This window comes from Fistularia commersonii, chromosome 4 (genome assembly GCF_037954325.1).
Source record: "Fistularia commersonii isolate RoL2024-O1a breed Wild chromosome 4, RoL_Fcom_v1.0, whole genome shotgun sequence".
Lineage (NCBI taxonomy): Eukaryota > Metazoa > Chordata > Actinopteri > Syngnathiformes > Fistulariidae > Fistularia > Fistularia commersonii.
Window position 1 is genome coordinate 2,567,558 of NC_141287.1, and position 15,418 is coordinate 2,582,975.

Below are 15,418 nucleotides of genomic sequence, written 5' to 3' on the forward strand. Positions count from 1 at the left end.
AGGATGCATAAACACAAAGCAGCACAACATTCATTACACCACTTGATTTAGCAGATCACAAGTCATAACACAATGAAATGCAGGTTCAGGGCGACACAGGCGTCAGGAGGGGCATCCAGCGTAAAACTTTAGCTAAGACCAAATATGCGAATCAAACCAGATAACCAGATCACATCGGATCGATCGAAGCCGGGTTAATGATGACCGACATTGGTACTGATGTCCTACGGGGAACCAATAGAAGCTTGGCTACTGTAGGTCAAAGAAGGAGGGGGGAAGGCAGGTTCGGAAGCAGAGAAAGAAGAGGAAAGACTAGAGTCTGGGACTAAGAGTAGGGATTTGGAATATTGGGACTATGACAGGAAAAGGTAGAGAGTTTGTGGACATGATGCAGAGAAGGAAAGTGGATATACTGTGTGTCCAGGAGACCAAGTGGAAAGGCGATGTGTTTGCTGCAGTAGCGGCGGAAGTTGCTGCGCCACCGTCCGGATGGGAAAATGGCACCGTTTCATGAAACGAAAACACCAAGACGGACTTCCTTGGAAATGTTCAATTTTCATTTCTTCTGTTAGCATTACTGCTTTTAGTTGAAAGGTGAACGTCGAAACGCTTCTCCCACTTGTTCTTTGCTCGATGGTCCACTGCTCGAGTCTTTCCTCCACCTCGCCTTGTGTCCGCAGAAACTCAGCTGCGTCTGCTTGACCTGTCGAACTCGTTTGCTAGCTTCCTCCACTAGTAAACCATCGATTCATTAATCTTAAATTCTCTCACGGCTGTTCAATTTCCATATTCCTTCGCGTAGCTGATGGCCTTCAGTTTAAACTGTGCTTCATAAAAGCATGTCTCTTTAACATTTTCAGGGTTGTTAAAACAACGATGTTCTGCATAACGCACATACCCCTTCTTTTATATACAGTCAACACCCACACTTCCCCCTTTAACGTTCCTTTGGTTTTCTCTACAACAACAACACACACAGGGCGCACTGCACTATAGGGCGAGCCGCACATTTTGAAGAAAATCTAAGACTTGTAGTCGTGAAAATACTGTACAACAGGTCCGGGGGATTAAGGATAGAGAGGGAAATGTATTGAGAGATCCTTGAAGAGTGAAGATGGAAAGAGTACTTTGAAGAGCTGATGAATGTGGAAAATGAAAAAGAGGCAAGGGTAGAAGAGGTGACTACTGTAGACCACAAAGTAGCAGAGATTAGTAAAAGTGAAGTAAGGAAGGCATTGAAGAGGATGAAGAGTCGAAAGGCAGTTGGTCCTAAAGATATACCTGTGGAGGTATGGAAGTGTCTAGGAGAGGCAGCGGTAGAGTTTCTGACTCGATTATTCAACAGGATCTTAGAGAGTGAGAAGATCCCTGAAGAATTGAGACGAAGTGTGATGGTGCCTATTTTTAAGAATAAAGGGGATGTGCAGAATTGCTGCAACTAAGAGGGTTGATGAGCCATACGATGAAGTTATGAGAAAGAGTACTGGAAACTAGACTAACCCAGAAGTCAGCATTTGTGAACAGCAGTATGGCTTCATGCCTAGAAAGAGTACTACAGATGCAGTGTTTGCTTTGAGAATGCTGATAGAGAAGTACAGAGAAGGTCAGATGAAGCTGAATTGTGTTTTTGTAGACCTTGAAAAAGCATATGACAGGGTGCCAAGAGAGGAGCTCTGATATTGTATGAGGAAGTCTGGAGTGGCAGAGAAGTATGTTAGACTGGTGCAGGACATGTATGCTAGAGACACTGGTGCAGAGTGCTTTAGGGATCAGATCACAATGTAGACATTGTGATCAGTAGTGAGAGGTTAGTTGCAGCAAGACAGAGTATACAGTATGTGTGTGAATGAGAGGAACCCAGGTGGAACAGTGAGGCTACAGGGAGTGGAGATCAAGATGTTGGAGGATTTCAGGTACTTGGGGTCAACAGTCCAGAGAACAGAGAGTGTGGAAAAGAGGTGAAGAGACGGTTTCAACCAGGTTGGAATGGGTGGAGAAAAGTGTCAGGTGTACTATGAGATAGAAGACTATCAGCCAGAATGAAAGGAAAGGTGTACAAGACGGTGGTGAGACCAATGATGCTGTATGGACTAGAAACAGTTACAATGATGAAAAGACAGGAGGCAGAACTAGAGGTTGCAGAGATGAAGATGTTGAGGTTCTCTTTGGGAGTGACCAGGATGGAGAGGATCAGGGATGAGTCTATCAGAGGAACAGCACATGTCAGATGTTTTGAAGAGAAGGTCAGAGTCATGTACAAATGAGGGACAGTGAATGTACTGGTAGATGGATGCTGGAATTTGTGCTTCCAGACAGGAGGTCTCAAGGAAGAACAAAGAGAAGATTTATGGACGTAGTGAGAGGATACAGAGAATAGGGTTAGATGGAGAAAGTTGACTCGCTGTGGCGACACCTGAAGGGAAAAGCCGAAAGGAGAAGGAGAAGAAGAAGAAGAGGAAGAAGAATTCATAACAAAATGAAAAGAAAAAAGCAAAAATCTTAACGTTGAACTGCTGCCATGAACTGAGCAACAGAAAATATGTGCCTGGGAAAGTGCTGCGAATACATGAAGTAGGCTATTGAGGTTTCAAAATTAAAAAAATAAGGGGGAAAACAATGCCAATTTAACGAGTTCACTGGATTTCCTCATATATCGCCACTGGTCATCACTATTATAATAAATGAAGGACCCTGGTTTGATTCTGACCAGGAGAGCTTTCTGTGTGGGGTTTGCATGTTCTACCCGTGTCTGCGTGAGTTTCCTCCAGTTTCCTCCAAAACCATGCAGATTAATTGGAAAAAAAATTGGGAAACTGCCCCGAATGACTGAGTTGGTTGAATGGTTGTTTGTCTTATATACATGGCCCTTCAATTGACTGGCGAGAAGTCCAGGGTGTTCCTCACCTCTCACCCGATGACAGCTGGGATAGGCTCCAGCATTCCCCGCAACCCTGAGTGCAGGATAAGCGAAAGAAGATGGATAGATGGGTGGAAATAAACAAAAAATATATATGAATAAAAATAAAGAGTATAAACAATTGATAATCAGAATGAACGTGCTAAAGTAGCAACTGGCAGCATACAACAATGCTTATAGCAGCAACACCAATGGGTTACAAAGAATAAATGAATGAATGAATGAATGACAGCTGAACATCAGCTGGAAGGATCGACCTGCAAACTCTCTCCTTCACACAGGAGAGAGTTTGCAGGTCCTAGTTCTCCAGCAGACGACTGCAAAGAAAATAGCTGATGCCGAATAGCTGCAGCCTCAAAGAAGGTCCATAAGAGAACCCCCTGCATTCCAAAGGTCATGACTCTCTTCACCAGATGACGTCTGTTCTGACCATTCCTGAAGAGAGCATCAGTATTATGTGACCAGTCCAGTTTATTGTTCAGGAGAACATCCAGGAGACCACTCTCTAACCGTCCATCTCCTGGATGTTCACCAGGTGTGCCCTCTCCTACAGAGATCCACCACCAGTTCCTTGTTTTCTCCTGCGTTCTACAGGCATCGGTCCACAAAATCCTGTATCAATTCTCTGTATTCCCTGTCATCGCCGTCCTTGATTAGTCCGATGATGCCAGAGGCATCTGAGAACTTCTGCAGGTGGCACTTGTCAGAAATATGCGTGGGGTCCGGAGTGTGCAAGGAGAACAGAAAGGGGGCCAAGAACGTACCCTGCAGAACCCCCTGTACTACATCCACCATGTCTGAGATACAAATTGTGGGTTGGGTTTGATTTTTGCCAAATGTGCATTGTATGTTCAAAAACTGAAGTGGATCTGGGTAAAAAGCAATGAGAATGTTTCGTTTGTTTGTTTCAGATCCTGTAGTTTTAATGGTTTATTTTGCTGCAGTCAACACAAAATATAATGTAATGACAAAAAAGGCTACACTTTTATGTTAAAAATGAGATGATACACTAATAACAGAACACACTTGAGTTATGGGGCTTGAAAGAATATTGATATCATCATGGAAGTAGTACTTTCCAGGTTTCTGATCTGTTTGTTTGTAGACATGTTTTCCATAACTGAGCAGGTGCTATCTCATCATACGCTGATTTTGCAGCAACAATCAAAATATAGTAATGTAGTGCTCACACTAACAATGCCATACGGGTATTTTGCCATCTGATGGCCCCCAGATGACCAAAGTAATAATATCACAACAATAGCACTTTCAACTTGCAAAATACACATTTTATTGCCTGTTTTATACATTGTATAGTTATTTTATTGCCTATCTGTATATTTTATATATATTGCCTATTTTGTACAGTTTTATATTTGTATTGTCCAGGACTACATATGGAAATTAGCTATGAGCTACAGTCTGGTACAAACATCTCTGCCTCTGTGCTAAATGTAATTGTACACTGTCCTAATAAACTTCTAAACAAGCAAACAAACAATATGATACAAATATTTCTTTTTGAGCCCTGCTGTTAAACATTAAGTTGATGCATAGGCCAGATTATTGAGCTAGGGGTATTTAATAGTAATTCCAACTCTGCTGTACATGTAAATGTAGCCATTTGCCCAAATATCATAATTAACTGCAGTTAATCATTTTCCGATTTCTGTTGGACTACGGCTACTTTCCATTACATGAATCCAGCTGTATATAAAACATTGGGCAACCCCATGTGGATAGTGTGATTGAAGCAGTAGCATTAACTGTTAACTGACAGATCGTACAAGTGAGAGGATTAGCTTCATACTGAAGCCTCTTTGAAACATTTTAATGACTGTAAATAGCCAGATGGTACTGCTTTATCCCTGGTGTGAACTGAATGTGTCATTCACTGTTACGAAATGCGGGATATAATGAATATATTAAATAATCAATTGAAAAGTTAAGATGACTAATGATGACAAGTAACAAGATATATAGGTGGCTATCATACATTGCAATGGGTGCTTGTAATAATGTCATCTACTTTGCTTATTAAACGGCAAATTTCACATTGCCTTTTTTAAATGAAAGCAAAGAAATCAAGGACAAATCCTGTTTTCATCTTGGTGTTTTTAGGCAGACTCAATTCAAGTCTTTTGTAATTTGATATATTTTTCATATATTTTTGTCTATTTATATTATTGTTTAGTTCTAGTTGCCATCCCTGATGTTGTTGTTTGTTGTGTTGTTATCTGTTGTCTGCTGTCTATTTATTTTGTCTTATTATATCCTGTCTTCCGCCTTTCTATTTATACTCATATTTATATACATATTTATTTCCTTTTTTTTTCTTCTGACATTATAATCGTTACACTGCTGTAACCAAAGGAATTTCCCCTATGGGAATCAATAAAGTTTATCTTATCTTTTCTAAATCTGACATTGTCAGACCAACTTGGTTCCAAGTTGTAATCCACAACCAGACAGTCCACAAGTCCAATAAGGTGTAGCTTGGACAAGGTTTCCAACAGTTTCAATACTTGGAGCTGGAGGAACGCGTTTAGTCTCTCACCGAGACAAGCATCCGTTGCATAACGGATAAAAATTGAACGTTATAGTTATTTATGTGGTGACAGTATCCCATTATTTCATTCTCAACCTGCAGTGTCCTTCTAATTCCAAGCATTTCGAATACAGACGTTTGGTATGAAGTTCTAAGATTTTACTGCAGAAGGAAGGTACTTGTAAAGCTTTCAGTTTCCTACCTGACCACACATGAGTACAAATAGGTTCATTAGGTTCACCTTTAAAAAATGTCAATTGCATGCTGACAGGTTCTATCCTGAATAGTTTATCGATCAAAAACTACTTCCTTGAAAAATCATCTTTCGTCTGAGTAGCATTGATTTTTCTGTTTTTTTTTTTTTTTTAATCTTAACATTAAATTCCTGTCATTAGTCCTTATTGTGGCTTAAACTACTATTGATATAACTGAATGTTGTCAGTCATTTTTGAATGTGTACTCATAGCATAAATAAAATAAAAAATATTGCATTATTTATATTACTGTAGCCGGTGCCTTAGGATTCAAATCAATCCAGGTAATATTGTGTTTGTGATCTTATAAAACTGTTTTCAAACATTAACTTTAATCTTTTGCCTCAAACATAACTACCTACTTTAAAGGCAAAACTGATTTAGTATTTGAATTTCCTATCTATAGCTAGGTGAGCATTTGTTTATATACTGCTCAAAAAAATAAAGGGAACACTTGAACAACACAATGTAACTCCAAGTCCATCACACTTGTGTGAAATCATAGTGTCCACTCAGGAAGCAACACAGATTCATTTGGACTTGTTTTAAGGACATTACATCAAAGTTGGATCAGCCTGGAGTTTGTTTTTACACTTTAATTTTGAGTGTGATTCCTCATCCAGACCTCCATGGGTTGATACAATTGATTTCCATTGATCGTTTTTGTGTGATTTTGTTGTCAGCACATTCAACTGTGTAAAGAGCAAAGTATTTCATAAGAATATTTCATTCATTTAGATCTAGGATGTGTTTTTTAAGTGTTCCCTTTATTTTTCTGAGCAGTGTAGTTGCAATTTCACAACCCACGTCATAAATTCCCTCAAAGTGTGTCTTTGGAGAGGTTCCAATTGTAAGTTAATATGACTCTATACCACGTGGGAAGTAGGGTGGATATGAGGCTGCATCCATCTGAAAAAATGGATTACTAGTCATTCATCCATGTAATGTCTCTGTTCACTAGCCATTAAGCCCAACCAGCCACATGCCGGCCCCCTGCATTCACAGGTCACTCCTGCAAACAAGAACCACACATGTGGCCACAACATTAGAGCTTACCATCATGTATTCTGTATTATTAAATATAAGTGTCCTCTGGTTGGAGACAACATTTTGTGAAGAGAAAGATTAATTTAACTGGAAAGTCTTTAGCATGTGGTTCTGCAAAGATCACAAAAAGCTGGGGTAACTAAAGGCATAATAACTGGGTTTATTCTGCCTGATTAATTAAATATTGTTTTAGTTTGGTTTTGTTTTTTCTAGCAAAATTAAAAGTAAAACCAGATGGTGATTCCTATTTTCTGCTTTGTTTTTGCTGATTTCCTTTTCATCTTTAATCAATTTTGTCGCTGGGTTAGGAATACTTCTCCGACAGAGATGTAATGCAAACAATTAAGTCTCAAATAAATTAATGATGATGTAAATGAGAAACATTTCAGTATTTTACCATTTGCTGAATGTTAGGTTTTGATGTTTAATTTGTATTTCCTTAGTATTTCCTCAGTAGTATTGCATCTAATAACTACAACCCACGTGTTCAAACATCTTGTCGAGCAGCACCGGCAGGCGCTAACTTTCAAAGTAATGAAATTTTTGTTTCTTCCTGTTTCGGTCTGATAATTCTGTCTCTATTTATAAATCATTGATTAACATTAAATTGACCTACTGCACCAAAGCACTTTCTAAAGAGTGTGTGCGTGTTAAGTCAAAGTCAGTGCAGCATTAGCTTGTATTGACCTCAATTTCTGAGTTTTTTAATTTAATCATCATTCAGGGTTTCTAATATCCATTTCATGCAGTTCCCTTTTTATTCTACTCACATTTCTGACAGTTCTGCAGATGCAAAATTTATAAAAGCTTCAGCTGCACGCATCAACCAGAGAACAATTTCAATCGACAGAGAAACACACAGAAAATTTGGATTTTATATCACTTATATCTCCAGGGGCTGTATTTATTGTAGAAATTAAAAAGCAGCCATTCAGATAAGAGCAGAAAATTTACTGAAAAAGGTCTCTGGCCATAAGATGTTGGTATTCTATTGATATTTTTGTTATGTCATAATTTTTGAAATTCGAATTTTTTTATTTTATTTGTTAAGATTGTTTATGAGATGAGATGAGATGAGAACAACTTAATTTATCCCGAAGGAAATTGTTGTGCCAGAGTTTCAAGCAAAAACATAACAGTAATAGATAATAGTAGGAAGGAGGATGAATAAGAAATACAATGAAATATAAATTGTCTTAACTGTTAACCGTTAACTACAAAGATTTGAACATTCCCTGCAGTTGAGGGAAGAGGAATTTATTGAACTTATTGAATTTATTGTTTATTTGTTTATTTGTTATTTGTTATTTATTTAAATGGTTAAGACAATTTATATTTCATTGTATTTCTTAGTCTTCCTCCTTCCTCCTATTATCTATTACTGTTATGTTTTTATTTGAAACTCTGTCGCAACAATTTCCTTCGGATAAATAAAGTTGTTCTCATCTCATTTCCCCCTTTTTGTTGTCGCTTTTCACATTTTTTTAAATTTAGACGTGACAACTTTAGACGATTAATTCAGAAATTGTTGGGGGTACCAGGTGTAAATTTGCAGGACATGACGATCAGTAGGTAATCGGGAATAGCAATAAATTACAGAAATAACAAAATAAAAAAATTGTGTGCATCTAAGGAGGTGAGGTGGGGGTGTGGAGCAGAATACAGGAATGCAAAATATATAAAGTCAGGTGTTCAGGGGCTGAATCAGCTCGACCGCTACACTTTGCACCCAACTGAAACAAATAAAAACCAAGCCGTGTCCAGCCAGGAATATGCTTGCCAAGGAATAACTAGAAAAAAGGATGTGAGTGACATCACTACAGGTGGCAATCGCAGGCATCTGCTGCATTAAGGAGTGGCAGAAACGCATTAAATTTAATGACAAATAATTGTCGGTGTGTTAGATAATTTCACAATTGCGCATGAGAAAAGTAACTCCTATAGAACAGCTAAAAATCTTCCCTTGTAAATGCAGTTTGCATGGCACTGTAAGAAACATGTATGTGACCCTTGTGATTGTTTTTACTTTGTCAATGTCACTGTTGGCCCGTTCTTATTAATTACTAATTATGGACTCGCCTTTCCTGATTCATATGTTTTTACTAGAAGAGTAACCTTAGTATTGTTCAATTCAAGACAAGCTCAACACTTACTGGAATTTATGTAGATAATAAAACTTTGCAGGTTATTATTGCTAAAATCATGACTGATCTGCAGTCTCAGAAATGCAAATCCAAAAGTCATTTTTGTTTATGGAAATAATCTGTCCGTCACAACCAATTGAAATTAGAGGCTGTCAAACAAGACACTTGGATAAGTGTTAACGGCAAGCTAGTCGAGGACACAAATATATACCATTAATAAATGGTCTCTTGAGCTGCACCCTTTTTTTTTTCCCAGTGTTGGGATTTACAGTTCTTTGGAAGGAGCCAGATGTTACGGCTGTTCACCTCTTAAAGTTGTTTCCCCCCCTAATAAGGGCCTGTAGATGATCTGCGTCATTGTTGCCGCCTTGGTTGCAAAAGTTAATCCAAATGCTGCTGCCTTTTTCTGCTTTGGTCATTTTATTGTCTAATTATACATACTTTGTACATACTATATCTATTGGATATATCATGTCCACACCTATGTGCATATCACGCTCATTTATATTCTTGTGCATCTTTACTATACACACTCCAAGCCAGGAGTTTGCAACGAAATTTCATTATGCCTCCATAATGGCAATAAAAATATCCAAAGTCTTGATTTTTGTTTTTTAATCGCTTGCCTCTGATTACCAGTTTCCCATTTGAAAATTGTGTTTTTCTTTATGAGTACATATCTACAAATCATGTGTCAGAAAAATCTGAAAAAAAAGTAAAATAAAATAAAATAAAATAAAATAAAATAAAATAATAAAAAATAAAATTAAAAAAATAATAAAATTGCTGAATTTCTATCCGTAGCGGAGCATATAAGCCACATAAGGACATCATAGCTGAGCCTGCTAAATAAGGGGCTGCCAAGGGACCTGCAGTTTTTGTATCTTCCTCCGAACTTCATGATGTTGTTTTATAGTTATAGGAAGTGAATGGAATGTTTATTCCCAGGAGTGCCATTTTGGACTCATTTGCAACTTTAAATCTTGCAAACATGCACATCTTTGGCAACAGAAGACACTTGTACAGTATGTCGAATCCCGAATATTGGTTGAGTTTCTCAATTTGCCAAGTCACAGACAAAGGACCATAAATGGACAGACGTGCCAGAATCTTTGGGCTACTGATGTAACATTGTCTTACAGAGCAATGCTTTCACCTGGACTAAATCAAGTTGCCAAGATGACACCGTCATTGCTTTTTCTTGCAGTTGCATGTTCTACTCTAACTGAAAGCACTGAGGGTCCAAGCTAGTGAGAAAGAAACATGGTGATTAATTAAAAAAAGCAGCTTTTTACCATCGGTTTGATGCATGGCACGCTTAAATACTACAACACCAATGTGTCTTAAAGGAATTTGCTTTGGAGAACATATCCAAATTTACTGTTCCCTGCTATGCAAAAAGCCTCCGGATAAGGGTTACAATAAAGAACCGAGCACTGACCCATACGGGGTCCAAAACCAACATCTTTGATCGAGCGCCTGCTACCAGCTTGATAACCGTCTCTGATCCGGAGAATAGAAGCTGATTCACCTTCGCCATGTGTTTGAAGCGCAGGCTTGTTGAAACGAATCAACCGGTGGATTTCCATGTTCATCTGTTTGAGATAATCCAGCAAACAGTCAATTAATATCGTGAGGGAAAATGCAACGGAGGAGATCCCGGTTCCCTGTTACTACTATACAATATACACACAGCGTATCATACTAAGGGTTTTTGATTTAGAACCCCCACTCCCGCCCCAGACAGGGCTGTTTATAATAAAGTTATCGAACTGAATTACACCGACAGAGTCAGGGTGTGTCCCTCCCTTCGACCCGCTGCATATGTGTTCCTGTGAGTGTTCCTGTATGTGCATGTGTGTACAGTCCATTAGACATGCCATCAATATATCACTAGAACCTACAGTGATATGACAGGGCAGAGTGTCTATTTCTATCACACACACAGAGCAGAACCACATCTGTAAATTCAATGTTTGGAAAAAAAAAAAAAGGGAAAGAAACTAAATGGTTTCTTTGTTAAGACGCGTACCAGAACTCATCGGAAATCATATTTCTTTGTGTAAACAAATAGCATTTCCGAAGATTAATGACCACACAGGAATAATACTAGATATGCAATGAAATGTGATCATGTAAATGTGTCAGTTGCAGCGCAGAGCTGTTTTTCATCAGAGGCCTTTGACTGACGTTTTAGCCTCAGTACCACATTTTGTCACCACAGAAACAGCTTTTCCACACACTTTGTGTCCGTGCAGACCTCGGAAACACCCATGCACTTTCTCCATTTTAAGTCACTTTGTCATAAAGATCGGTCATCCTGTTTTAAAGACGAGGAAGCATCTGTGCACGGCATACTGCAAACACACTCGCACACACTCCCAAACACACACAACCACAGGCAGACATTCACATTGGACAAAGATTATAAAAGCTGTAACATTATCCATTCAGCGGCAGAGGGTCGGATTTTGAAGCAGCGGATGTGTTTCATTCTTTTGCAAAAAAAAAAAAAATCACAAACATGAGGTCACTATTTTACATGCACGCGCACACACACGAAAACACAGATCATGCATTTAAAAACCATGTGATATTGCCATAGAGTGGAAGGCCACGGAGCGATGTGTGTGTGTGGTTCTCTGCTGCCTTTTGCATGTTTCTGCTGAGGTTCCGTTACTTGCTGCTGCTGCTGCTGCTGCTGGTATTGTTTGTTTGCATGTGTGTGTGTGTGTGTGTGTGTGTGTGTGTGCACGTATGGTGGTGACATTGAGCATACTCGTGATGGTTGTGTCGCAGATTGTTGGTCTCCTACCTGTTTTGTAGAAGGCATCCGCGTCAGGGTCGCCGGGCGCCTCCTCGGCCGCCTCTGCGGGGTTCATACCGGAATCCGGTTCAATACAATCCCAGCGACAAAGAAAAGCAGAAAATAAAGCTCTCCCGACGTGGAAAAAAAAAAAAAAAATCCCTTCGGATTCACTACATAAATGTTCTACCTTTCACACCCTCAACCACCATCATCTTCTCCGCCTTTTCTCCTTCCTTTTCGGTGTGTTTGGTGCCTCAAGGCTGGCTTCGCTCCTCTCTATTGTTCCCGGTCCGACCTCCTCCTCCTCCTCCTTCTCCTCCTCCTCCTCCTCCTCCTCCACCTCTTCCTCCTCCTCCTCCAACCCGCTGCTGCTGCTGCTGCTGCCGCTGCCGCTGCTGCTGATGTCCGCCAGGGTCTCCCCGCCTCCCCCCTGCCCGAACCCTCTTTCTCTCTCTTTTTCTCTATCCATCTTTTTCTCCCCCTCCCTCCATCTCTCTCTCTCTCTCTCTTCCTCCCAAACTGGATTTTTTTTTATTTATCAGCATCCTCCGATGTTGTTGTTTGTTATTATTGTTAGACCTTTTATGTCATTACTATGCCTCTTTTACAATTTTTTTTTTTAAATTGTTTTTCATCAGTCTGAAAACACAAAAGTATCTGTTGAATTATTTAAAAGAAAAGCCGCAAATAAGCAAATAAAAACACGATAATAACAAATATGTCATTTTATTCCAAGTCATTGTCTTGTGACCGCAGTCATTTCTTCCACATTTAAAGATCTCTTTCAAAAAAAATTGGCAAATTCTTGCAGATTTCCTTTTTTTTTTTTTTTTTTTTCAAATTTATTTGTGGGTCAATTTTTAGGGATTTTCATTTTTGGTCATAATTATTCGGATCCAGGGCTCGGAGTCTGTGCAAGTTCCTTGCAAGTTCCTTGTTCCTGACTCCACAATTCTGGAGTCTCTCCGTTCCTCGCCGGGTCCTGCGACTCCAGGATTTGTTAGAAATCCCAGTATTACCTTATTTAATCTTATTTTTAGCTGTGGTAAAAGTTGCAGTACATTATATTGAGGCTCTTGCAGCATCAGGTCTTTCGCATTCAAATGCATGTGGAAGCAACAGTGGTTTTCCTCTAATTGAATTAGGCCTTTTGGGAAAATAACTAGCATTTGAAGATAGTAGTATGAATTATTACTTATTATTATAACAGGTGAGAGCAGCTGCTGTGAAGCAGATTATTGGCCTTTCACAGCTGCCATTGGAGTGGTTTTCACAAAGTAGTAAAAGGAAGAAAAGCTTCTGTCTCCAGTCTAGTTTCATCCATGTGTGTCTTCGTTATCTAAATAACACGCAGGTAGTGGAAAGATACCTTTTACTCACGTCAAACAAGACACCATTGTGATTAACTCACTTTGACAAGGAAGGCTGAAACAAGTTTTTCAATTCCTGACACATGAGAACAAAACCTCTTTTGCACATCTGAAATAAACTGGGACTTACTGACCTACATGTAGCAAAAATCTCAATTTGAAGGAGGCTTTCTTACATCTCCTCTTATTTGACCCAAAGCAATTCATATTTCTGAACATGTATGAGAATGGCCTTCAAACCTGACAGAGCAATGATTCCACCAAGGGTCAAAATCATGCAGTCTGTTCTGCACATGGTTTTTAACTGATTGAAATCATTGGAGATAAACCAGCTTTTTCTGCGATTTCTATTTGAACAATTCATTAATATAAGCTCTGTGTGTTTTTCAGCAGGTCTAATGTAAGTGTTTTCATAGCAGACTTCAACCAATACTTAGGAAAGTGTGAAAGACATAATATTGCACCTTAACTCTTCACTTAGAAACCTTTTCAAGACTGATCTTCACCCAGTTCCATTTAGTGAACCTTTGTCCAACTGCATTCATAAATACTATGTAATGATTGAGACAATAGCAGGGAATATTGCTGTAGATGCTAACAATATCAATTGAAACAGAAACTACGCTTCAAGAGAAAGGTGACATGGGAGAAACTATTTGTTGCTTTTGAGCTGGAATCTTGTAGCTTCTCCTCTTTCAATGTTTTTGCAGCCAAACCAGCAACAAGCAAACTGTCCTGCTTCCAGAAATATTAAACTTGTTGCTTTCACTCCTTGATATGGCAAGTAAAACCTTTCATTTGGGGAAGTCAGGTTCACCTGTGCGATACCGCCATCTAGTGTATGTACTTGCAACCAACAAATTGTTGCATAATTCTGTCATTAGTGATCTTTACAGTCATTTAGATCAGTGTTTCTGCAAAACAACAGCAATAATGATAAACAAAAGAAAACCACATGGTTTCCTTTTTTTTTTTCTCTTCCAACAGTTATTACACCAAATGATTCTTTCATCTTGGGCTTTTTGTCTTTGTCTCTTAAGAGGTTAAGGCAAATTCCAAGGAAGTTTTGAAGTTGTATTTTGCATGATGACCTGCAAAATGGGAGTGGAGATGAATGTCAAACACCTAAGCATGGAATTACAAGCCTTCTCTCATAGATAGTATATTGGCTTTCCTTTGCTCTCACACCGTGTACTTGTTATTTAACAATAGTTTTTCATGTTAATTGAACACTTGACTCTTCAAGTTAGTGATATTCACAAGACTCCAAAAGACGTTTTTTTTTTTTTTTTTTTTTGTGAAAATGACTCATATTTAAAACAGCAATTAGGGTGTTTTCTGGGTGGTTGGACAAAAGAACATGACTGTCATGTCCTAAGTCAAAAATGTTCTAGTGCAGGGGAGTCAAACATACGGCCCGCGGGCCGGAACCGGCATGCATGGAGGTTCAATCGGGCCCGCGGGATAATTTGAAAGTGAAAAAATGCATAAAAGACAATGATTTTTTTTTTTTTTTTTGATTAAATGCAATTTAAGAATTTTCCACTAGGAAGTGCACTATTTTGGTCAGAGTAGAAGACAATCCGCTTCATTGAAACAGACCAATCAGCAGACATTATCAATGCGCCTTCTGCTACTCCTTCATTAGCCAAAATGTTGTTATCAAAACAGAGAAAAGTAGATAAAGAGTAGAATTTTCAAAGAAAAATGGAGTATGTCCTATTTCTTGACGGTGACGCATGGGAAACCTTTGTGTGGTGTGTTTGCAACAAGTTTCGGTAGCGAGACTTCGGTAGCAGCGGTAAAAGCCAGCTTGCTAATTGCTAGCGAAAATGTGCAATTTAACGTTAGTCAGCAGCTTCACTAGAAAAGAGTGGTGGAATTCTACTGTTCATGCAACTCCATACATTTTCAGTATGTATTATATGTGTTTGCATGTTTCATGGATGAAGTTTAAACATTTACAGGTGAATACTTTCTTCTTTTCACATTTAATAGCACTCTCTTTAATTTGTAATGTGTAGGCAGGGATTCAATTCAGATTTCATATGCACATGTGGAAATGGTTTAAAAAGCCCTTTCTTTATAAGTGCATTACTATATTTTTCAATACTAACTACTAATGTTAAAGTTTTGTGCCTTTGTACGACCAGTGGGATCCGTTGCAATGCATCCATGTGGATGATAAAAGTAAATTACACGTTTGTCTAAGGAAATATGAGGTGTTTCATGAAATGTTTTATAAAAGGATTGTTCATTAAATTCCAAGATTTTCCTCATGTCCTTGTACTTCTTTACACCAAAACAAAGACATGATATTTTGGTTATT

The 15,418-nt window shown here is 38.7% G+C and overlaps 1 protein-coding gene across 2 annotated transcripts in view; it reads right to left on the reverse strand.

Moving 5' to 3' along the window:
• Window positions 1–12,082, reverse strand: part of kalrna (kalirin RhoGEF kinase a) — a 164,129-nt gene extending 152,047 nt beyond the window's left edge. For both annotated transcript variants that reach the window (XM_086144702.1, XM_086144701.1), the window contains exon 1: window positions 11,726–12,082. In XM_086144702.1, coding sequence (XP_086000828.1) covers window positions 11,726–11,792 — 67 coding nt within the window. In that variant the 5' untranslated portion in view covers window positions 11,793–12,082. The remainder of the gene's footprint in view (window positions 1–11,725) is intronic.
• Between the last annotated feature and the right edge of the window lie 3,336 nt (window positions 12,083–15,418).